Genomic DNA, 24571 nt, shown 5'->3' with positions numbered 1-24571 from the left:
AAATGTAAACTGACGGCTGAAAGCATTGTATAATATGAATAGATGCATTTAGCAAATCATTGATGCTTCAGTGACTTTGAAAATTTCGAAATTTTACCAAATGTTTTCAGAATGCTTGATTGGGGGATTAAAAATTTCATATCAAATACGTTTTCCTTGTTTCGACGCAGGTACTTATCAGCTATTTTAACCGATGTTCCATAAGGTATTTTCTCATGCCAGCATGCGTACGTCGCGTAACGATAGTAGATACGGCGCATATTCGAGAGGTCGAGGTTCGAGTCTTGGCGAGGGCATTGCACACTTTTCACATCCTGCTTCACAATAACCTAACGACTCTACAGTTTTTTTGAGTGTTTAGAATAAGCGAACATTTTTACAAACAATAGGAAGTTCATAGTTAGCAGATCTTTGTTTCCCTTCTCAACTGGGATCCATAAATTTGAACAGGAATTTTGCCATAGCTCCTTTAAATTATAGAACCAAACAACCTGAATAAAACATAAGAAAATGTAATAACACTGCTATTAAATATATGTAAACAAAAATTGTCATATTCTATGTATAAACGTAAATTTTAGTTTGAGAAAGCCGCTTTTGGAGTACTTTTAACATCAACGAATTAATGAATTTCAGTATTAAATCTCCTCATGCAGTAGCGAAATTCTTTCGGAATTAAGGATTTTCAGAATATGTCTCTGGACAACTTGTTTTGTACGTTTAACAGTTCTCAGGTAATGTTTCCAAAAACACAAATATTAATTGCCGTAATTGCAAATGAATGCAGATACTTGAAAGCAATCCGTACAGTAGCATGTTTTCAAAATATGTAAATATTTAATCATTATTAATTTTCAAATACATTGCTTGGAAATGAATTATTTTTTTATTATTAGCTCAAAGGGGCAATTTGCCCAGAAAAGCTGTTAATTTCTTTTCGCATTTTGCTTTGGTTCACTTTTTAAATTGTTGCCACCAAATATTAGAGCCCTGCATTATATTTTTTAAGAAATTAAATAATGAAGAATCTGCATGAATGTATGTATGTTTCACGACTGTGAAAAACAACGGTACCTAGAGACGTCAAATTTTGAATAAACGTAGTCCTTCATTCGAATATGGTCATTGGAAGCTCAAATTTGAAATTTGTTCTATTATCTATTTCATATTTTGTCAAACATTAACGAATTTTTTATTAAGAAATTCAACGATTTCAAAAGGAGCAATGGCAGCGCTGTACGAATAAAAACGTTTTTATCTCCAGCAAGCGAGACTGTTTATTGGAAATTCTAAAGACATACTCTTTTAAATACTTTGTGGTATTGCTGTTGAACTGAATTTTATGGTTTAAGCGCGAAGAACCTGATATTTAATAAGTAAACGTAACACCCAAAACGTAAAAATACGCCCCTTTGGACGTAGTTTAAAATCTGAAAGCTTTCAGATTTGTATCCTTTTTTTTGCTTTATATGCATTTATCTTAATGTGACAATAAAATATGTTCGTCGGAGAGATGACTATTTTCAAATTTACTCTCCAGTTTGGATTTGTATTCCAGTAGAGAGATTTCTAGTGTCTGACTCAAAATCAAAATACTTATCAAAATATTGAAATGATTCTTAATTCAATCAAATATAATTTTCATTATTTGAGTGTATTCTTCATTTACAACATTCTTTTACAGATTTCCCCGCAGGAGTTTTCCAACTTCCATATTTTGATAAGGATCGACCTTAGTAAGCTATTTGCATCAAGCATTCAAATATGATCTAGAATGCTGAGCATTTTCGCAAGTTGGTTCCGGTGGCAAATTACGTACCTTAAAAATAAGGTTAACTAGTGTTACATACAGTGCAATTAGATCTTACCTCGTCTGTTACGCGAGGGTATGAATTAGAGTGATGGCTAACAGGATGAGCCTGGATCGTGAACAAAGAGTTAAATCCCGTTCACACTAGCGGAACTTTGCTTACAGAAAAACGTAACCCAACTCGACTACTCCAACCCGAAGGACCAATTTTGAAAGGGAATTTGAGCCGGTTGACGTAAGCGTAAGAGATAGCAAGCATTAACTCTTATTAAGCTTACGTTAGACGGCTTCAACTCCATTTCAAAACTGGTCGCTCAAGTTAGGTTACAGGAGTATTAATATAGTAGTAACTCGAGTTAACGTATTTTTTTCGGGAGGGGGGGGCAAAGATTTGCTAGTGTAAACAGCTCTTTATAGTCGAAGTTTCAGAGAGGGAAGGGAGTTCAAAATCCCAAATTTTAATTCAGGCTTCGGAAACAATACATAGAATAATATTTGTCAGGTACAGACAGTGGAATATTTATTAAATTACACATTCTAGAGTTCCGTAGTGACATTATAACATTTCGAGAGTGAATGCTCTCCCAATTATAAACGCCTTCTTCGAAGATATGTTAAAACAATTTTCAGATGGCTGGAAAGTTGGAATGCGAGGCAAAGGGAGTATTTCAATTTAACAGCACATTTGAAAATACATAATTAGGTCATTTTTTCAAAGTTTTCATTCTTCCGGATCATATTTGAATGCTGGTTTTATATCATATATTTATTCAGTTGTTAATGAAACTGAAATGCTTTTATTTACGCAGATAGGGTTTTCACAAAATGCTAGCAAAGTCTGAAGTTTGCATATTTATTTGTTTCAGCTATCTGAATTTTGGAGGAATCGGTTTCAAGATTGGTCAAGAAATAACACATGGATTCGATAATTTAGGTAAATTATTTTTTATTTTATTTTGAAAATTAAAACACCTACTAAGACTACTTCAAAAAAACATTTTTTAAATGTAACAGTTATTGCAAATCATGTAATTGTGCTATTTAAATATAGCATTTTCAAATCTATTAAATAAGAGATTATATTAATATAAATAAAAGGAAAACAAAGGCCGAGATATAAAAGCTTTGTAAATTTTGGATGCTTCAAAATTATTATTATCCTTTTTTAAAATTTCTAGTGCTCCGTTGCAAGACTACTGAGCACCAAATAAAATACAAAAGACGAGAAAATTTACATCAGTGTATCTACAAACTCAGGTCGTTCCTGGACACTCAGTAGCGCTCCCCATTTGCGCGGATGTGGCAAGTCCATGTCATTCTTGAGAATGCATAAGGGGCAAAGAGAGTCAGGAGCGACAGTGATGCGCTGGATGTGCTTCCGCAGGCAGTCGCCCACCAGCGGCCGAGCGGTAAAGTCGCTGAACACTGGTAGTTCGGTCCGAGTTTCGAATCCCGCGAAAGAGCTGGCTACATGGGCGTTTTCGTGATTTTCCCCATGTGTAAAGTGTATACGAGCCAGTTCCCCTTAGAAAGTCCTCCACGAAGGCATCCCTACCCTTAGGCAGATAGCCCTAGTGTGCTTTGCCGTAATCTCAATAAACCAAACCAAACCAACCGAAGGCAGTCATTTCCAGACAGACATAAGACAGAATATTGCGGGAGATTTCTTAAATGCGAATTTTTGAGGATTTTGCAGTAAAATGCTGGTCGCTTATCGCAAGCAAAGAGACAAGAACTTATATAATCAGAGTATAAGGTATTTATTACATATAAATATATAATTATATTCATAATAAATAAAATTATAAATCATCATACTATAAGGTATTTCTCCCGCATTCATAGCATGCCTTCGTGGCGTAGTCTTCAGCACGCTCGAAGCATATTCGAGAGGTCCGTTGTTCGAGTCCCGGCGAGGGCATTGCTCATTTTTCGCATCTCTCTTGCTTTCAAAAAACCTAATGTCTCTGCAAGATTTAGTTAATGATTTTATATCGGCTAACAGCACTTAGGTGTCAGAAAAGGATTATGATAAGGCTATTTATCACAAACACACTAAAATAATTACATAGACTGTAAGAATGTTTTGCAGAGGTGGTAAATGCTGGAGTGGGGTACTAACGTCAGACGTTTTCACCATAATAAAGGATTTGCGAAAACCGTATTACTGTAACTCTGCACTTTTTAACTTTCAAATACATAAATTAAGAAAAAAAATCCATTAAATTCCCTTGAGATTATAAACGCCTTACAAATATTGCGAGTACTTTCTTACAATAGTAATTACTTTTCGTGATTTTATGCAATTAAAAATCACGAAAAGTAACTACTAAACTGCAGTTTTCTTTTACAAAATAAAGGCAGTCGATGAAGAACAATGAGTAGGAAAAGTAATTATTAAAACACAATTTTCTTCTAAGAAATAAGTGTATTGGACAAAACATAATGTGTAAATTACATTTAATTAATTTAGGAATATTTTTTAAAACAGTGAGCTGAATTACAAAACATTATTCTCTCAAAACATTATTCTTATAAACTCTCAAAAGTCAAAAGCAAAGTTTTGTTACATCACAAGTTTATTGCGTTGAAAAAGGGAAGTTGTAGTACTATTGGGTGCGCATTAGATGTGAGATGATTTGCAAAAGAATGAGATTTAAAGAGAAGTGAAACACTTTGTCTAATCTTGATGAAAGCTTTCAGAAAGACTGACAAATTGATTAAGATTCGTTTCGTATTGGGCAAAATATTGACAAAAAGTATAATTATTATATTAGTGAAAGAACTGCAATGTAAGTCGTAATAAATAAAACGAAAAATATATTTTTTCATTCAGTAACGTGTAAATTTATGTCAACGAGGCAAATTCCTAATTTTATGAAAAAAAAGTACCCATATAAAATTCGCCAGTATTGTAAGATTAAATCAGCACTGTCAAAAGATTGTCCATTAACTTATTTAATCTCATTTCCTCACACAGAAAGTAAATTCAAAGTAAAGTGCAAAACCTGCAAAATCATAATAAAATAAATGAATTTAACCAGTTATTTTATGTTAATTAGCTTTTCTGTCTTTCTCGTTTTCCATTTTCCTGCCAGAATGTAAATTTCTAGTTCGCGCGTATTCAAATGAGGTAGAGAAGAGAGTGTATTTAAAGGAGGGTAGTATTAGAGGGTAGAATTAGAGCGTGTTCCGCCTGCTGAAAGCCATGTTTACTAATTGATTCTGCCGTGTTGCATTATTCTCGCCGTCAGGCTTGGCGTGCCACTTTAAGGTCAGAGCCAACTTTTGTGCTTCTGTGTCTGTGTAGTCGTTGAGTTTAATTGCATTATCCTTGGTTAAGCCGAATTTTTTTATTTTTATTTTACCATAAATGCTGGTTGCTCTGCAAGCCCGAGTACTGCCTTCTGGTAACTTTTATTTGAGCTAAATAAAAGGATCTTTTACACCCTTCTGTCAGAGCCCGGGTTCGAATCCCGGGTAAGACATAGATGTTTGTAAATGTATAGTGTCGGTGCGGCATGGTGGCACTCTAAATATGCGGCGAGCCGAAAGTTATCTCGTGTGAACTGGTGGGAGAGGAGAGGGGTGGGAGTCCTCCGGATCCCTTTGCCCGGAGTGCTCTCCCTCAAAAATGAGGTGGAAAATAGAAGCCCAAGCTATCTTTGGAGTGGGCTCTGGCAACTATTGTTCCATGTAATATGGACAAGACAACAACACCGTTCTGTCGTAATTTCAGAAGACATAGGGATAAGTCGTTTTAGATGTTAGAGGTTTCGTATATTTAATTCTACCAAATATTACGGAATTCCATAATGTAAAAGAACTCTAATTACATGAGCAACTTTTAGATACACTGAGAAATCTATCTTTTTATAACAAATGATATTCCACTGATGCGCCGATTCGCTCTGAGGTGCTTTGGAAAATTAACATGGTACCATGGTGATGTGAATGAATTTGAGAATTATTTTTATTGAAAAAATAATAAATCTTCATGCGTTAAATTTATGTAATAATTTTTTCGCGTACCTTCCATTACTCTAAATTGCAGCTGAAAACGGTCACAGAAAATAATAAAAGCATTTCAAATGACGCCCAGTCTCCATATAAATGGTATGAAGCACCTTAAGCACATCAGCAAGTCAACGAATCAATCGAAGTGCTGAACAATAACCAAAGTGTGTAACGGAACCAAGTACATGGACTGTACCTATAAGCAATGAATGAATGGCATGATGAATATGTAGTTAAATACTCCGCCAGCCAAAATAAATCTGTGCTGATGAACGGACAACCGGACAGAGCTTGCGATGTCGGTTGCACCAGACAACAGCAGAACCTCAGCACCAGAAAGGTACCACGGGCGCCAGAAAGGCGTTCCTACTCTGGATAGCTAGTGTACGGGAACTATACTTACTTATTAAGGGTAAATAATAGGTGGCCCCTTCGATGGTATAGTAAAACGAATGACGATAACACAATGTGAACATATGGCTCTTTTATTTTGTAGAATTAGATAACTTTAGAAAGCAATTGTATTACCTTCCGATTAGAAATCCTTTCAAGGGCATTCTAAGTGCAGGGAAAAGTTGCACATCGCTGGGACATTTTCAGACTGTGAGCTAATTGAACAAATGTTGGTACCAAAATGAAACTCATTTCCTTCGACAGCTGGTAATTTTCCGTTCTTCAGAAAATTACTCTGAAATGAGGAAACAATGAAGAAAGATCTATGATTAACGACTCTTTCTGATTTCTGGAGTACTTTATTTTGTCCAATTAAACAGCTTTTACTGTTGATAATACATATTATTGCTGAGAAAGTTCAGTTAAATGGATATTTGATAAGCCTTTTATCCCCAAAAAACTATCTCAAATTCCAGTGAATTTAATAATTTCAGTTTTATACATCTCCAGGTTTAATACTGTTGAAGAGAAAAGACTGATAGGTCTTTCTTCAGAATCATTGAAAATGAAGGATTCATAAACAGCATTGTCATAATTTTGGAATTCAGAACAAATGGTGACCTAATATTTTTAAAAGGTTAATTAAAATATTTATTTATTTTATGATCTTTTTGATGCTAGGCAGTGATCTGAGCTTTAAAATCCAAAAAAGAAAAAAAAAAAAAATGATAAGGTAAAATAAATGAGGGTATATATTTTAGTGGGCAACAATGACGATGTAGGCAATGGTACAGAAAAACGTTTAGAAAGTAGCGAGGAAGGTAATATTGGGGCCCTAGATAAGAAAAATCAAATCAATTTAGCAAAATTTGAAAAAAAGCAATGGAGGGAATGAAGATGACAATTACTACTTTTTCGAATGGAATGCACCACATGAAAAAAACTTTCACTGAGCAGATATATATTGTTACAAGCTTTAAAACTCAGGACCCATAATTGAAATTCACAATATTATCGGTCACTTGTTTAGAGGGAAGTGTTTGAGTGACATTTTTCTTGAAGTATGTATTTTGATACATCATGAATAAAGCTGAAGCCAGAGGGAAGAAAGTTAATATAGATACAGCACAAAATGGAAAAACAATGTATATAATGATAATGACAATGAGGGTTAGATTGGTGTAAGATAAAATATTATAGATAGATAAACATGCTCAACATTTAGCAAAATCATATTTACTAAAACTCTTCATTGGAACATTCATTGTAATTCAAAATTCCCCGCCCAGATTTTAGATTTTAAAAATGGCAATGATGCTAAACACTAGAATGTGTGTGTTAAATGTTTTTGCTAAGAATATACACCTATAAAAGTCGCATTTAGGCTTTAACGCAGGAGGAAACAGAAAGAAGGGAACCAGAGAAGGAAACAGAATTTTTGACGTGTTTATTACAGAAGACAGTATTAAAAATAATGACCATTAAAAAAACAAACGAATATTGTCAGATATCAGAATGCGTCCACTTATAGATTGCCACGCATTTTTACAGACATACGTATTTTATTCGCTTAGATGTTTGAAAATTCAACACACTTCTGCTGAGAATGTGCTCAAGATTGCATAGGTCTTCCGTTTTCCATTGGCAGACTACGCACTACGCGAGAGTAAATGCAGATTACCATGCCGGAAATCTTATATAATCAGTAGTGAGCTATACGGAACTTGTTCGAGCTCTTTGTAGAATTTGTTTCTAATTTGCGATCCCCTATTTTATTATTATTATTATTATTATTATTATTATTATTATTTGATATTATCTTCAAGAAAAACACACATCTTGTGTACTAAATTATACCTTGACAAATATTATACATTACATTAAATAAATTATTTTTTGCAATGGCTTTAGCAGGGAAACTGAATAATGAAATCCTTAATAGTGTAAAAAAAAGCTAGAGTTAATACAGAGATTCACTACTAGTAAAGCTAAAACTGATATTATTTCCACAACACCTGCTTTGATCGTATACCGTTGGGAAATGCCAGCTACGGTAACATAGCTCCCCCCCAAACCGGGTTTCGGGTTGCCAGAAAATAGCATGGTAAAGCAAGGTTGCCATATTTGGCGCAAAATCGCCCATTTGGGGACAAAATCGGTGCTACGCCATTGACGGAGAGAGAATATTCTAGAACGAATTTTTACCGGTTTTCCAGCGAATATTCTCAAAGGCAGGTCATAAGCTATAAATACCCTGCGTGTGCGTAGAGTAGTAGTGTATCTTGAGTATGGTGAGTTCAGTAGTAGTGTTTTGAGTTCAGAGATTAGCTCGAGAGCGATCGACCGAGCCGGAGGAGCTATATTCTCCGGCTCAGCTTATATCAGGCTATAAGCTTTCTTCACCGTTATAGCCTGATAGTCGGATTGTCTTGATGATTGTTTCAGCGTGTTTGCATAGTTTTTCGACGACTGTAAACGTGTCTTTGGAACTCTTCTGTATAATACTGACGAATAAATTTTATTTTAAATTTTCATCCAGTGTTATCGTCAATCACTCCAAATCCACGAAGCCGTATAACACAGCAGTACTATATGTTATCTCCTTAAATAGGAGAAGTCTTTAAAAGAATTTCATCCTTAATTTTATGTAAAACGTTTTTGAAACGTCGTCGGTTATCTTAAAAACTTCTTAAAAGGTTATCTGAGTAGAAAAGAGATGAAAATAATGTATTGAAGCTTTTGGTATAATGTGCCTCAAAATTAAATTTATTTATTATTTTATGCAATTTCTGGGATATTTTATAATTTTCTTATTTTTTTATCTTAAAGTTTTTTTTTTTTTTCATTTAGTTTTTTTTTTTTTTTTTTTTTTTTTTTTTTTGTGCAGAATTATTTTTAAAAAGTAAACTACTTTTATTAAATGTGAAATATTTAATTAAATCGTAACATTTTGCTTTTATACGTCTGAAATTTTTGTTAAAGTGTCCAGTGCTGATAATGTTCCATGGCGTGAAAAATGAGGCTAAAAGATATCAGATTATTAGGAGCAATTTTCAGGCACGCCAAACAAAAGTAGTTTGCATGTTGATTCACAAAAGTGATTCACAATAGGCCATCCTTTAAAGCATAGCCAAGATAATTACAAAAAATAAAATATACTCAAGCTGCAACGTAACGGAGTCTAATGTCAGTTGTAGCTAACACACAGATTTTAATGCGTACATTTCTTATTTATTCATGTCCATGGACGCAGTCCTTGATAGCTGCAAGTTTTCCATACTTCTGTTCATTGCATATGTCTGGAATATTTTGTTAGCACTTTTACTGCCGCGTCACTAGTATTCGAGTGACGCCAAAAATTCAGATTAGGCACGTCATCCATATTCGGGTGACAGTTGATTGAGTAAGGAGATATTTGAAAAAATTATTGTTGATTGATGGAAAAAAAAAAAAAACGAAAATAATTGTTACCGACACTTACATACAATCCATTCACTAAACTGAATTCTTCCGTATTAACTTTTCTTTCTTCCTAAGCAACCAATTCTTACAAAATATGATCAGTAGTAGCTAACCACATTTATTATCAGTGCATTTATCAGTATTCGAATCAGAATCTGAAAATGTCATTTTGTTTATAATTATCTTTCTGAAAAATCTCGACTGTTCCTTATCGCTACTATTCGAATTTTTGTGAACTTTGCAACAGGTTTATTCTTCATTGCCATAAGATTCACTTAAAAATGACTCTTTCATTTTTCTTTTAGCCATTGCAAAAAGTTGGGGCATTAACACAAAAAATTATTTGTCCACTGTAGAAAAAATATTTGGAAGAGAAGAAATAATTTTCGAATCTCCCACCCTTTCTTAGATACTTCGTTCTTGACGAAAGATTTTAAACCGAAATGCATGTCCCAAAATGTTTTATTCTAGACGCCTAAACTCATACGATCTTCCCGATCGCGCAGTACAGCAGCGCTCGCCTCCTAAAGGAGATTTTCTTGCAAAAGTGCGTGGCAGTCAACGTTTTAAAGAATATTGAACACACATTTTTATCCTAAATTTACTTCTCTTGTTTAAACTTATAGCTTAAAACCATAAAGCACTAGAGAATGTTTGCAATCACTGACTCAAGATCGCTTTGATTTTTTAGAATTCGAACTGCGCTAGTGACAGATGAGTCGAAGACTGATTTTACGCTCAGATAATTATTTTATCTATAGCGGTACGGAACTGCATCTGACACTTTTATAGGATTCAGTTATTTAGCTTCAAACTTTTCATCTAGATGTAAATTATAAGAAGGTTTACGAATAGCGGACACGGAGAAATATAGCTCGACCGTCTCAATTGCAACCCTAGTTGGCATTCTGCCAAAACATATAAAGACTCGTCCAGAAGTGGCGGTATAACTTGCTGCGACGTGAAAGGTCTTCCCTTCTCCGGAAAGAGCTATGCTGGAGGGAAACAAAGTCCCCATCTTTCCACGCTATATTGAGAATAACTCGGTCTGAATGGCGCATGCGTGCTTGCGCTCATGGTCGCGGATGAGGCGGTCGAACTCAAGAAGGTTAGAATAACCTCCTTGGTCGAACTATACTAGTAAACAGTTCTGTAGGAACGGGTTAAATTGAGTAGGAAAGTGTTGTATTAAATACTTTAAAACTAGAGGACATAGAATTTTTACTCGCTTTTAGTGAAGCACATTATTTAATTCCTTCATGTAGCCTTCTATATTTAATAAAACTGTTGTTATTGTATTTCTTTGTAACTGAAAATTTCCAGCAGTAGTTCATAATAACAATAGAACAGACAGTGCGGTTTATATCGAAGCAAATGCAGAGTGGAAATACCCATTTAGCAAACTAAGCAAGTGTTTAGCGCATCAAGGAAAGTGGGCTCCACAAAAAAGATGCTAAGAGATTCAAGGAAACGGATATCTTCAAAAGTTCCTTCTCTTTAGGGCTTTTTATGTTATATTATATAGTATACAAAACTCGTAACAATATGTTTATATTCAGTTCTGAATAATTTTATTAATATCAATGAAAACATTACAGGTTGGTCATTTGATAAGAATGGCAATTATGTGAACTGGTCGGATCCAGTATCGGATCAGCTTTTCAAAGAGAAATCTCAGTGTTTTAAAGAGCAATATATTAATTACACTACTGAATACTATGATATGGTAAGTTAGTTATGTTTAAACTTTTGCTGTTTAAATATAATGCATATGGATAAAGAGTTCGAAAGTATACAGGAAAGTTCTTTAATATTATTAAAATACAAAACACAAATAGTAAGTTATCCACTGAAATGTAGTTTGGGATAAAAGAAGAGCTCAAATCTTTATTTTTGGGCGAAGGAAGAGAACATTGTTCGCATTGAATACAGGGTTCTAGCCGCTTGCCTGTTTTTGTACCTGCTTGATAGTACAATATAAGACAGTGTGTATTATTATTCAGCCAAAACATTATGACCGCTCCTGCACTGTGAGAATTCGTTCACCAGAATTAATTAGATGGCATCTGAAAAGGAGAGAGTGTTATTTAACGAGTGCCCGAGATAGTGAATTATCATTTTGTTGACTAGTGTGCAGGTAAAAAGTTTCGATTTTAAGCGACTTTAATAAATGCCAGATAGTGATCGCCCGAAAGCCAGATACGAGTATCTCCGAAATGACATCACTTGTTTGCGAAGTGCCACTATTGGTATTTTGTGGTTTGATTTCTTTCGATTTTTTTAAACTTATGGTGAAACACTCAAAGGTTATCTGCCTAAGTAGAGGGATGCTTTCGAAAAGGACTTTCTAAGAGGAAATGTCTCGTATACACGTTACACAATGGTAAAACCTTGAAAATGCTCGTTTGCGTAGAATTGAATCCAGGTCAAACTATCAGTGTTCAGCGACATTACTGCTCGGCCGCTGGTGGGCCATTGGCATCCATGAAGAGTAGAAGCTGAACGGTAAAATTGATAGTAGATATTGAGACACTGATCCCACCCCTGGTCAACAAATACTGATGTTGGGGATTGTCTCGTTTTGTAAAGGTAAATAGGCGGCTACCAGTAATTCAGGTAACCACTGAATGCAGTGCAGGTCCATATATAAATGGATCTGAGCAAACAGTTCATGGGGCGATGTTAGATATGAAACTTAGTAAGAGAAGCCTCTCTCAAGTACCTCTGTTTTCTCAGCATCATGGACGTTTGCGACTACAGTAAGACGTTTCTTACTTTTCGTTTAGCCAACCAGCTGATACAGTGGGGCGGTATCATATCGGTAGAAAAACGGCAATGTTGTAACTTTCTGTAACACAATGCCCAGGATGCACATGTCTAGAAATGGCCTTTTCTGAATACACACACACACACACATATATATATATATATATATATATATATACCAACTATCAAAGGTAGAGGAGGCGACTGAATAAGATCGGTAGCGGACGCTTAGACGACAAAAACTTAGTAGATGAGACACTTAGACGACAGGACATTTAGCCGACAAAACATTTGGCCAATAGGTTGCTTTTCTTTTTCTTTATTAATTTAAAAATCCAGAGTTTCTTTCACACTAAAATAAAAAAGTAGTACTTATTCATAAATGTTCTCGTTAGATACCGAGGAAACAGCTTTTTTTTTTCAGATAAATATGGACACATTTTTCTAGAACATTGCTGCATGTTTTTTTTCCTATATGTACATGTTGTAAATTAAACGTGCTGCAGGCTAATATGTCTTATCGGCTGAATCCCCGTGTCGGTTAAATGACCTGCCGAGTATATCTCTGTCGGTTAAAGGCCCTGTTGCTAAGTCTCCGTATCAGTTAAACGTCATGTCGGCTAAATGTCCCTGGTGGTAACAAGTGCGTGTCGGTTAAATGTTCTGTCAGCTAAATATCCATATCAGCTAAGTGTCCTGTCAGCTAAGTGTCCTGTCAGCTAAATGTCCGTATCAGCTACGTGTCCTGTCGGTTAAATGTCCGTGTTAGCTAAATGTACATATCGACTAAATGTCCTGTCGGCTATCTGCTGTCAGCTAAGTGTCTCGTCGACTAAATAGTTTTGGGCTAAGTGTCACGGACTCGAACAAGATTGACACAAGTTTCTAACAATTAATGATTGAAAAAGAAGGATGAGCAAATAAAACAGAAAACAAATAAATTATCAAATAAAAGTAAATAAAATAAATGATAAGAGAGAACGAAGTTATATAAAATGAATTAGTATTTGTACGCAGTAGTATAGTTTCATAAATATAGAGTGGGGAGGTTGTGTCATATTGCTAGTACTTAAAAAAAAATGCAGTTATAAAACAGAAGAAGTCAGTGAATAAGGCAACCCATCGAATATATTATAAACCTTGCAGATGAAAACACTGTAATTTCTAAGACACAAGCACAGGAATTAAATGGCGACCATACTGTTTTATGATAAAGACAGAAAGAGTAAATTTAGAAAGGCATATATACAACATAATTAGATTATACAGCAGGCAGAAATCATGTTATAAATGACCAAACAAAATCGAGGCTGCGATAAAGTCACAGATGATGATGTTTACTGAATGATATATGCTGCTAATGAGATGGCAAATAAATTCCGTAATACAAAATTTAAAAAAAAAATGAATGGTGGAGAGAATCTCATTAAATTATGTAACACAAAATTGTAGTAGTGGAACCTAAAGGATATCACCCAGTAAATTATTAAATGCCAATGAAATGGTAACTGGAAAACTAATTTTAGAGAGTGAGAAAAAGCACGAGTGCTTTATTGCCATTGCCAGTGAATGTTTACAGATAATTATTTGAATTGTTTCGTATGCAGACAGTAAAAGCTTTTCTTAATGTATTGTCTGTCCATGTTGTTACATTAGCATCCTCGCAGAGATGAGGGATGGAGGTATTTGGGTTATTGAAGAGCTAATGAAAGATATAGCTCCAACCATTTCTCACGCACATTGGGAATATTCACGAAGACTAAAATATTGCAAGTGCTCGTATAGGTCAAAATGGTTAAACACTGTGTAAAGTGCTCAGAGCCACCGATTAATTTTTCTCCAGTTTCACAGAAGAATTTATGTACCCTTCTTTCTGTTGTTTTCCAATGTCCCAAAGACGCTGCCATTATTTACGAGTTCTTTATTCAGCCCTAAAGTCCAGTTAGCGTTTAGGTTCGAGTCTGAAAGCTACCCATCTAGTGTGCTTGATGAAGATCTGTGGCTCTTTTCGCAATCATATTCGCCTTTTCATTAATAGACTACATTGGGCCTATGAAGCATCGAGATTACGTCATGCGACGATGGGAAAGAGTTGTCTGGTGAAATGAATCATGATTTCTATTGCATCACATAGTCAAAACATTCGTCTTACAGGTAAACAATGCATCGATTTGCGCCCCGCAGGCTGTAAGCAGATTACTGACAGTGGTATTGTGCTTAAGTGATGCTCATATGGGCGTTCTAAGTGATCACCGCATCCCTGAATTTTTTTCTAAATGAGTTTAAATAATTGTTAATAATTTAAGATATTAAAGCAATAATTGATAATTAAAAACTAAAATGTATTTCAGAAACGAATCTGTTTCACTAAGGCTGTAAAATATAATGGGAACAATCATTAAGAAGTCTCGAATAAATAGGGAAAATAACAAATACAGGTAATGCAAAAATTTTAAGCAATTTTTGACCTAGTTCAAGTACCGATGCAAATAAAAAGGTTTTGTTTTTAATAAGCGTTTCCAATATTTTTCGATTATTGCCGTTTTTGATCCTTTATGTAGCTGTTTTGTTTATTTATTCGGATTGTATTTAGAACTGACTTCGTTGTTCAAGCCCTTTTGCAGTAGATTTGTTTCTGGAAACGGTTTTATTTTTAAATTTTCAACTATTAGCCTCAAGTATGGTTTAAAAAGCTGTTCAAAGTTTTTTTTTTTTTAAATTCATCCAGAAAAAAATACCGGAAAATGGTTTATCATGTAGAATTGGGGGGGGGGGTCTGTTCCTGAACAAGAGCTGTAATCTTATTTGATGCATTCTTTCATTGCATATTCCATTACTTAATTGAATTTTGCTTTTCTTTTTTATCCTTGCATAATAATAAGCATAAAGATTATAATTTTATAAAAGTAAAGAAAACTTGAAGAAAGTTAATTTAGGTGCTTTCATTAATATGAGTATATAGATTGTCTCAATATATAATAAGATCACCAGTATGATACTAAACTCTCTGAGAAGTCTAGAATGGATCCAGAGAGTAAATAAGATTCTACAAAATCATCTAAACGTTATGTAATGACGTATAATACTTTTGTTTTCAAATTTGAGGTTTAGTTCTAGCCTGAGACAAATAAAAATAATAGCATCTAACAGTTTTTCAACTCTCTTAAAATATTTAAAAAAATTACTCTGTGGCGCATAAGTTCGCGTTTATATGAGAATAAGAAAGTAAGGAAGGAAAGTACGTAGAACTTTAATGTATGTTTCTTTCCTATTATTATATACGCTTTCCATAAATCTTAATTAACTACAATGCTCAAGTATCCTGTTACTTACATAAAAGAGTTATAATTAAATAAATTGCTAGTTAATTTCACTCATAGTTAAAAATTTTATTTATGTTAATTTGCCTGTGATACGTAATATAAAAAATTAACTACTATTGCAAAAAAGAAATAAATATTTTTGAACACATTTATTTAAACTGTATTTTTAGCCTATGTACAGAAATGTTGCAAAACTGGCACTAGGTGAAAATATAGCTGACAATGGTGGTCTGAAAGCAGCTTACTTGGTAAGAAACTCATTTGAAGCTGAAATTCTTAAGACAATAACTTTCAATTATAAAACAGATATTTCTCGCATTGTGATAAAACAACGGTACATAGAGCCATTCAGTTTTGAATGACGTAATCCTCCTATGAATATGGGAATGTGGAAGACCAAATCTGAAATTTAGAATTTGTTTTATTATCGATTTCATATTTTGTAAAATTTTAACGAATTTTTGATTCACAAACTCAAGGATTTCAAAGTGAGCAATGGCAACGTTGTCCAGAAAAAACATTTTTATCTCCAGCGAATCTCTGTATCGGAAATTCTAAAGATATGCTCATTTTAAAACTATTTTGCGATATTGCTGTTGAACTGAATTTTATGGTTTAAGTGCAAAGAACGTGATATTTAATAAATAAATGTAACACACAAAATGTTAAAAAAACGCCCCTTTGGACGTAATTTGAAATCTGAAACCTTTGAGAATTTTTATTAAATATTCTGAATTTTGTATTTTATTTATTTATTTATTTTTGTTAAAGTTTAATCGTTAAAGTAAAACCGTTTAAGAAAAAATGCCATGTATTTAAAAAGTTCAGTTCCTAGTAAACACCCGCACATCAGCTAAGGAGATATTATTCAATGTATAGCTTTTGCTTTGCAATAATGATGCGCAATTTCTACGCCGTATATACTTCGGTTTGACTACTACTAGTATCTCTTATCACTTTAACAACGCCGATGCGACCGTAACGTATTTTTCACCCTTACCGTCGTATGGTACAACTAGATAAGATGATAATTGAAATAACGCGGCGCCTATACCATTTTTAAATTCAGTGCCTAAAATGAGAATAAATTCTAATTAAATTTAATTTTCTGGGGCTATTAAAATTTTTGCTCTTTTATTTAATGGTTTTATTTGGGTAACCTTCCTCTAAATTGGAAGCATATACAATTTTTCTTTTTTTTCACAGGCCTATCAGTCATGGGCAAGAGTGAACGGTACAGAACCATTGATAGGAGGATTGAATTTTACACAAAATCAGTTGTTTTGGATTGGTGCAGCAAACGTAAGATCTTATATGCTTTGTAGAAATATCAAAAGGTTACTTAACAGCAAATGTCATTACTTAGTAGCAGATTTATATACCATTTAGGAGTTTCAGAAAAATTCGTGAATGTGTGATTATGTTCCCTAAAAGAAAACTGAATTTTTTATATCTCATTACTTTCTAACAGGAATATAGGAGGGCGTAAATTAAGGCAGTTTAGAAATAGTAGGAAATCGTTTAAAACGTATCTTGGAAAGCACTATTTCTTAACAAAATCAGTTTCTGTTAAAGATTTTTATCTACTTTTTTAAAGGTTTTAGTTGTTCCTTTGCCTTTTGCATGTGTTTTCTTACAAGCAATTCAATCTTTACCGCTGAAAATTACGGTGAAACCTTTCTTGCAGACTTTTGAAATCAAGTAATGTGTGTTTCTTAAAATATTAATAAGTACCGGGATTAATTATGACCTCGTTAAGACAAATCCTCCAAAGAAGTTTGAAATTGCCTGAAACCGGGGATTTTTGTCTTAGAGAGATTTCATTCAAAAATTCATTCAAAAAGGTGATTCAAAAATATCTTTAAAAAATTCAAAAACAGGTAGAGTGACTCAATAAAATTTTATTATTAAATGTATATGCGAAAATGGCCCGTTGAGATGGTAGCCGTGCTGTTTAGAGGTATATAAAAAGTATTCTTCTGGTGTAAAATTATCATTTCACTAGCGATTTTCGAGGAACATGACTACGCGAATGTATAGCTCATTGCTATGTATTTTATCTATGAGGCAGTTCCATTTCCATCCGGATCTGTCATATAGCGATAACATCCGAACAAGGAATGACAATTTAGGCAGCAGAGCACATTTACCTACTGCTTAGCCTCGCCCCATGCCACCTTAATACTCCATTTCCGTACATGCATTCCATTACGATAACCGCTTATTTCGGTTTCCTTTACATTTCTAAGCATTTTTATATCATCCTATATAGAACTCTTAGATAAAGCATTTAACCTCCTAAAAGGTCTTCTAACTTAACTCTATGTAACTGTTTGGTAGCATAGACCAATGCAAAAAAATTAAACCAAATCAATCTGAAACTTTGGGTATATTTGGGTAAATTTAAGAACAGGCAGCACGTCGAGACGGAGAGAAATAATTTAATTTTTTAAAACGAAATTTTTTCATTTGAACTGCAGCTCACCAGTCGCGAAGTTAAAGACGGCTGAATACCAGGTAGTTCGACCTCACTTGTGTTCAAACACAGGCTAAGGAGCTAGCTTCATATTAATCACTCTGACATAACTCAATATCATATCTAGATACAATAGCTATAGTCTCAGTATGTGCTTCATTGTTTTAAATTAAATTCTTATTATAGTGATTCTATATTTTTCCAAGAAAATGTTTTAAGAGTTCCATGTAAAGTACCACTTCCGCTTGAACACATATAGTCAGAATCTAATATACTGTTCTCATTCATGATCGCATTGTATATGCGTATGCGAGTTTTAAAAGTAAACTTGAGAAATTTCGGAATATATCCTAATATATTTTATCACAAAAATATGTTCTGAACCTCAAGTAAAGTATCACCTCTGTTTTATCGGTTTCAGCCAAAATCTGATATGTTGTTCCTCTTAGTATAAAAGTATTAAATACTAAAATTGAAAAGTTTTGCATTATATTTTAATTTGCAATCGTGTGCAAAATTAAGAAAATTTGCACATTATGGTAAATTTCTGAAGCACTAATGAACATATTTTTTAAAAATTTGATAAGAAAATACATTTTTAACAGAGATATAACATTCAAAAGTCATTTTATGTACGTATGATTATCAGTAAAGTTCATAGTGCAGAATGCCCAAAATCCACGTTGTGATACTTATCTGAAAGTTAGTCTAATATGGGGAATAAAATCGCCTCCCATAACCAGAGAGGTCTCGCAGAGTGATGGCATACTGAGCAGGAGGCAGTTGAAGAGTCCCTTGACGATCAATGCCACCCTTGCAGCAAGGCAATTTTCAACTCGGCAGGGTTCTCGAATGGAGATGGCGAGATAAAATCGCCCTCCCAAGAGCGTCCCAGACATGCTTTATTAGTTAAAGGTCAGGAGATCTGGCTTATCAGTTCACGCGGCGAATATCCTTACTTTCCAGGTAATCACGAATTTGCTGAGGCCAATGTGGACGCGCGTTGTCGTTCAATAATAGGATCATTTGCGCACCTGAAAATCGAATACAAGGCTCTAAAGTAACATCTATGTACCCTATAGCAACCACGGAGCCTTTGTTAAACACATGCAGTGGTATGCAGCCGTCCAATATAACATCTGCCGAAATCATTACACCTCCACCGCAATGAGCCGTTTTCCTGATGAGTCAGGCATGGTATCGTGTTCCACTCCATCTCCAGATATAGAATCAGTGTCCAAATTGAATTTCGACACATCTGCAAAAAGCGCGGTGCTCCACTAAAATCTGATTCAAGGCATTTCATTTGTTAATATAATTTTCGAAACATTTGGTGTTCAGCAGCATACCTTTATGGAAATTCAGGCTACGCCCCTGATTATGAATAACAATTAAAACACTATTCACTCACTAATATACATATTTCGTTCACATTGAAAAATTATACGAAAAATAGAAGATCTTACATTCTTCTACAAAAAGCTTCACATTTCTATATCACTAAAAAGGAACTTCACGAAAAACAATAACAAACCGGCAAACACAAAGCAACATCAGTAACCTAAAAGCGTTATGCCGCCAATTTTTAATTATTATAAACATAATAATCATCGCTTACTCAGCAATGGTGCCATCGATCAACAGTTAGACAAAACAAAAACGAAAACTTCCAGTGATGCAATTATAAACAAGAATGTAGATGGTTCTCATAAAAATCCATCAAGTTGTCTATTGAAACCGAGAAAAACTGTGTTATTAACGATTAAAATAGCATATGTCTCTGTAATTCAAAAGGAAAGAAAACTCCATTTCGCGCTATTATTGATAACAGCAACATATCCATGGATGCCAACTCTCATTTTCAAACATCGCTAGATACACCTGAAAAAGCAGCTAAAAAGTCGCTAAATTCAGAAGGAATTTCGCTAAAAGTAGTAACTAAAATTAAAAAATTATAATCCATATTCCACAATAGGTTTTATTATTAATCCTTTTTTAAACTGAATCTTCATAAAAATATAAATAATGTCACAATAGTTATGTCCAAAAAGTTTTCACTGGTCTACATCATGGAAAAAGTGCTTTCTTATGTATTTTTACTTTTACATTGTTAAGGAGGAGTACTGGCAAGGAACAAGCCCTTGCAGTATGTTGTCTGCCCTGCAGAAGCCATAACGACATTTATTGAGTCTAAAAAAAAGGGGGGGGTTACGGAGTCTCATCTAGATAATGGATACAAAGGACTATCTTGGATACATATGGCATTCCAAGGAATACACTTAATGGAATACTGTATAATACACAAGAATGCAGATGGAATGCACAAGATTGCACTGATTTAATATAACAAAATCTAAAAATAGAACACAAAACAAACAATGTGCTTATCAGTAAATTAGATAAATCTTGTATACAATGCTGAAATGTAACATTAAATCTGATCAACAGAACACTAAACAATACATACTCTTTTTGGGAACAATCACAGTGAAAATTGTAAGATAGTAAGATAATATTTTGCAGCAAACTAGAATGCTGAGTCAAATCAAAACATAGTATCTAACAATATACTTCATTACATATTTACAGAGCTCTACAGCCAAGAACTTCTATTTTCAAGACTACTGCATTGAACGGGATGCAAAATGTCGAATCTTCTGGCATACAGACCTTATCTTATGAAGTCTTCGTGCAACTGTAGGACTGAAAACGTAGGTTTTTTTGTGGCAGCAGCTGTATCAGTCCTATATTGCCGCGCTGAAAATGCCAAATAATGATCCTCTTTCTTCGTTGTGGATGTTGGTCGATCTTGTCCATGTCTTCTCGATATGAATCCAGTGTCTTGAAACTATCCACAAACTATAAGCAATTGATTGGCGGCATAACGTTGAGCTCTATAGCTACCTGCCATCATGATTGGCCTACCTCTAATCAACCGATTCTCCATCTCTCTATATTTTTCCCCTCTATCTGAATTCCGTGATTTATACGTCCGCGGCGTCTTATTATACATGATAACTTATAACATTTATTCACCTTTTTCGAAAAACACGGCGAATGTTGTGAAGAAATACTAGCATACAAACCGCTGAAAACCTCTTGTGTGTTTATATTCCCTAAACAATGACAGCTTCTCAGACACACACATGTACGCTTATGTATTCGAATTTAAATATTTGCAGAGTTCTCTGACGTCATAATTAGTATTATTGGTTCAGTAGGTTTCGTAAAAAAAAAGAAAACTTTCAAATTCTCTTAATTTTACACGCGAATTTAGTTTTTCACTAAAAACTGTTGTAGGTTTTAAGTAAAGTTTCACTTCCGGCAGTTCAGTTTTAACACAAATTTGATCAACTCGTTATATTAATTTTGAAAACTTAAATATGGGATATAGAAATCTTCAGATGTTTGATTTAAATGTTTGGACGAAATAAATCGTCACGTACACCATTGTAAAAATAGTAAAAACGTATTGTGGTGACACTAATTCGCGCTTAGAAACCCACAATCGAATTTCTTAACCAGAAACATTATCTTTCTTACTAATGCATACAGGTTGGCGAGAGGTAAAACATCTCAAATTATGCATCACTACATTTATATATCAGAACAAAACTGAAAACGTAAGTGACATTAATTTTCACAACTGTGAATATAAAGATTATACAAGAACGTTGGAAATTTTTGAAGTGATATAATTACATATTTCGGAAATAATTATGGCAAAATCAGAAATTGAAAATTTGCAGTATAACTTGCAAATAAAAGAATTTTAATACAAGTTGTTTTATCAAAAAAATCAGTATGAACATGTTAACGTTGAAAATGCTCTACCACAAATAATTTCTTCCGGATTTGGAGTGTTTTGGTACTCTGACTGCAGAAGGAAATAAGCTCTTTCCCCGAAAGTTGAAACAAGGGATTAGATGGAATCGGAATACAACTCATTAGTTGATTATATTGCCGTCCTCCTGACTGACAGGAAAATTAGGGTTAAAAAGAGTTATAGTAGGATTTGGGAGCTTTGAGCCTAGGCAGTAATTCGAAGTTGTGAGTTTAAAAGTAAACGCAAAGAATTATTTTCTTTCAAAGCTCAGCGTAGCAAAAATGAGGGGTTGACTTTGATAGGGACTTTGTAAGGGAATTTTTTGCTTCTTTACCGCGAGCTTTAGTGGTGTAATTTGAAGCACGTGCAGCAAACTATTGGGAGATACGGAGTTCAAATTCCAACGAGAGTATTGCTGAGATTTTCTGTTTCTTGCATCGATAACTATCTAATCGTTTTTTAAGTAGCGCCTGAATTAAAATGGGGTATACGACAATTCGCCATCATCTGAATTTAGCGACTGGAGTTCCCAGTCACCTTTTAAATGGAGGAGAATGTAACAGAGTTTTCTCCTTTCATACATTCTGCCTTCCTGGTGTAACTGAATGTCCACCCAAGTATCAATTGCGAAGTCCGGAGTTTGAATCTCGGCAAGAGTTTGCTGATTTTCATGTCTTGTGCACCGATACATATCTAATATCTCAGCAACTTTAACTGCGATTTTCTGCTAACTAACTACACAATACCGAAATTAAAAATATTAGGAGTATGTAAACTGTGACATTTCCTTGAATAAGAATGCTTGCACAAAATTTTCTGGGAAACAAAGATAATGTTCTATCAAAGGCAGTAATAAACAAAATATTTCCTTTTTTTTCTGTAAAACAGATAGATAACATATAAAGTAATAGTCCTGAACACAATTTTTTCATCATAAAACAAACAGATTTTATAGAAATTACAGAAAACTAGTGAAAATGATTCAAGCGATCGGAAAAGCACTTTTTCCCTGCATAAGATAGAAAATACTACGTTAATTTAATGTAAACATAGCCAAGAACATAGGCATCTACAAGTAGATGATAAAAACAAACAATGCTCGCTCACTTCATTTAAGACATTTTACTCATAGAATACTACAGCTATCTCTGTTTTGAGGCATTTGTCTACATCAAAAGGTAAAAAATTCATTTTAGGGGCTAGTATATATAAAAACTATACTTGAAACAATTCGAAATTTACTCCGGTTTATAATATTAAAATATTATTAAAACGTATAGTTTATTTAAGATTTTACGATGAAATATATCCAAACTAAATTTATAAGGTATTTACTCCCTGCTTTAAGTATGTCTCAGTGGTGTAATTATAAGCATGTTCAATGCGTATTCGAGAGGTCAAGGATTCGAATCCCAGAGAGGGAACTAATGACTCAATAGTGGCACCCGAACTGAAAGGTGGTAGATGTAATTCCTTACCACCAGAATTTGGCGATTGGGTCCCATAATTCTCAGTCGTTCTTTAAAAGGGGAAGTTCATAAGGCATTTTCTTTTTCCTTTTCGCATGCCTCCATGGTGTAGTTGAAAGCGTACTCGACAGGTATTCAAGAATTCCAGGGCCGCTGCGCATTTTCCGGTCTCCTGCTTAAATCCTAATGACTTTATACACCGAAGTAGAATATTCATGTCAAATTTCGGAAATAAATTGATATAATATTATGTATTTATTTAAGCAATCAAATATTCTGAGTGATGAATTCAAATAATGCTTAAAAGTTTTCAGTGTTTAATTTTTGATGATGAAAATATAATAAAGCAATCTAAAAATATATTAGTACATTGTCATCATTTATATTAATACGGACGTGCACATTGCTAGAAATATATTAATGTATATAAATATAGTATTTATATTAAATTGTTCCAGACATTGTGCGAGAAATCCAGACAGGAAGCTTTAGCTACTTACAGATTGACTTTTCCACGCGTTCCAGGGCAGTTTAGGTAAGTGTGAAAAGCATTTACAAAACAGGATGTTTTTCTAATAATGTTATGTATATCTAAAAGCATAATACATTTTGATTATTTTTGTCAGAAAATATTACATTTTTAAATTTGCAGATATTTAAAATTGGAGACATCATTTGGAATATTTAATACTTGGTCTCAAATATGAGTAGATGTTTTAAAAAACTGTGTTAAAGATTTGAAACTGTATGCATTCACGCAAATTACATATCTTGTTTCAGAGTGATGGGATCCATGTCTAATCTACCGCAGTTTGCCCGAGACTTTCAATGCTCAGAAGGTACAAGAATGAATCCAGCAAACAAGTGCGAAGTTTGGTAAAAACGTCGCCTGAACTGGATCAAGGTTTAGAAAGGCTTTTATTGGTACAACTTACTCTTACTGCAAGTACGAAAACATAGTGCATTTGTGCTTGTAGTACCAGTATCAGTAGAATCTGAAACATATCAAATAAAATGTTTTAAGCTGTT

The 24571-nt window shown here is 34.0% G+C and overlaps 1 protein-coding gene across 1 annotated transcript in view; it reads left to right on the top strand.

Annotated features, from left to right (window-relative positions):
* LOC118185068 (neprilysin-2-like) overlaps nt 1-24571 on the top strand; it is an 89478-nt gene extending 64907 nt beyond the window's left edge. Inside the window, exons 14-20 of the mRNA XM_035354863.2 lie at nt 1685-1736; nt 2677-2744; nt 11281-11408; nt 15942-16019; nt 16978-17073; nt 24001-24077; nt 24323-24571. Coding sequence (XP_035210754.2) covers nt 1685-1736; nt 2677-2744; nt 11281-11408; nt 15942-16019; nt 16978-17073; nt 24001-24077; nt 24323-24422 — 599 coding nt within the window. The 3' untranslated portion in view covers nt 24423-24571. The remainder of the gene's footprint in view (nt 1-1684; nt 1737-2676; nt 2745-11280; nt 11409-15941; nt 16020-16977; nt 17074-24000; nt 24078-24322) is intronic.

This window comes from Stegodyphus dumicola, chromosome 3, assembly GCF_044657685.1.
Source record: "Stegodyphus dumicola isolate Sdum_Otavi_A_Nest chromosome 3, ASM4465768v1".
NCBI lineage: Eukaryota > Metazoa > Arthropoda > Arachnida > Araneae > Eresidae > Stegodyphus > Stegodyphus dumicola.
This window is presented reverse-complemented; position numbering and strand designations above follow the sequence as displayed.